Genomic DNA, 1,599 nt, shown 5'->3' with positions numbered 1-1,599 from the left:
CCCTGAGGGCCCCCCCGAGCCCCCCCAGACCCTTCGGGACCCCCCCTCACCTTTGAGAACTCCGGTCTCGGCCCCCACCCAAACGTGACACAACCGCGTGGGCGCCGCCATCTTGGGAGCGCTCCCGGCCCTTCCGGCGCGGGAACCGCGAGCGCGGCGCGAACGTTCCGGGTAGAAAAGTTCCGGGCAGCTCATTTGCATAACCCCGCCTCCCACTCGCCGGCTCCCGGCACTCTTCACGGCGCGCTCATTTGCATGCCCCGCCCCCTCGTGGGCGTGGCCGGCCCCGCCATGGCGGAGCGGGAGGAGCGGCGCTTCGTGGAGCTGCCCCGGGACTCGGTGCGGCTCATGGCCGAGAGCGCCGGCGTCGAGCTCAGCGACGAGGTGGCGGCGCTGCTGGCCGAGGACGTGTGCTACCGGCTGCGGGAGGCCACGCAGGTACCGGGGGCACCGGGGGTTACCGGGGCTACCGAGGGGACCGGGGCTACCGGGGTTACCGAGGGGACCGGGGCTACCGGGCTTACCGGGGTTACCGGGACTACCGGCTGCGGGAGGCCACGCAGGTACCGGGGGCACCGGCGCTACCGGGGCTACGGGGGTTACCGGGCTTACGGGGGCTACCGGGGTTACCGAGGTTACCGGCGAGACCCGCGGGCAGTCCCGGCCCCGCTCCCGCCCAGCGGTTCCGGTGCCGTCCCGGGAGCGTGTCCCGGGCGCTGGAGCCAGCAGCGCTCCCGGTGTCGCTCTGGGTGACGCTCCCGTTCCCGTTGTGTTTTTCTCATTCCCGTTCCCGGTTCTGTTCCCGGCTCCATCGCCGTTCCTGGTCCCGGTGCTGATCCTCATCCTGTTCCCATTTTTCCCATTCCCGTTCCCACTCCCGTCACCGTTCCCCCGTTTCCGTTCCCGTTTCCCCGTTTCCCCTTTCCCCTTCCCATTCTTGTCCCGGTTGTCCCCATTCCCATTTCCGTTTCCATTTCCCCCTTCCCATTCCTGTCCCCGTTGTCCCCGTTCCCATTCTCATTGTCCCTGTTGTCCCCGTTGTCCTGGTTGTCCCCATTGTCCCCATTCCCAATGTCCCCATTCCCGTTTCCATTTCCCCATTGCCATTCCCGTTGTCCCCGTTGTCCCCATTCCCATTCCCGTTGTCCCCATTGTCCCCCTTGTCCCTGTTGCCCCGGCTGTCCCCATTCCCATTCCCATTCCCATTTCCCCGTTTCCATTTTCCCATTCCTGTTGTCCCCATTGCCCCGGCTGTCCCCATTCCCATTGTCCCCATTCCCATTCCCATTTCCATTTCCCCATTCCCATTCCCACTGTCCCCCCTGTCCCCGCTGTCCCCCCCTGTCCCCAGAACAGCTCCCAGTTCCTCAAGCACACGCGGCGCCGGCGCCTCACCGTGGAGGATTTCAACCGAGCGCTGCGCTGGAGCAACGTGGAGGTGGGGACACGGGGGGGACATGGGGACACTGGGGGGACATGGGGACATGGGGGGACGGAACACGCCCTGACCTGATCCTGGTCAGCGTGTCCTCGGAGAGATACCTGGTGAGACCTGGGGACACCTGGGACACCTGGGGACACCTGGGGACACCTGGGGAC

At 66.9% G+C, this 1,599-nt stretch overlaps 1 protein-coding gene across 1 annotated transcript in view; it reads left to right on the top strand.

Annotated features, from left to right (window-relative positions):
• The first annotated feature begins 276 nt into the window (after positions 1-276).
• Positions 277-1,599, top strand: part of TAF6L (TATA-box binding protein associated factor 6 like) — a 7,657-nt gene continuing 6,334 nt past the window's right edge. The window contains exons 1-2 of the mRNA XM_041414741.1: positions 277-438; positions 1,352-1,438. Coding sequence (XP_041270675.1) covers positions 292-438; positions 1,352-1,438 — 234 coding nt within the window. The 5' untranslated portion in view covers positions 277-291. The remainder of the gene's footprint in view (positions 439-1,351; positions 1,439-1,599) is intronic.

Source organism: Onychostruthus taczanowskii, unplaced genomic scaffold (assembly GCF_017590055.1).
Source record: "Onychostruthus taczanowskii isolate IOZ18803 unplaced genomic scaffold, ASM1759005v1 scaffold460, whole genome shotgun sequence".
Taxonomy (NCBI): Eukaryota; Metazoa; Chordata; class Aves; order Passeriformes; family Passeridae; genus Onychostruthus; species Onychostruthus taczanowskii.
Note: the sequence above shows the minus strand (reverse complement) of the source record. Positions and strands in the feature narration are given on the sequence as shown.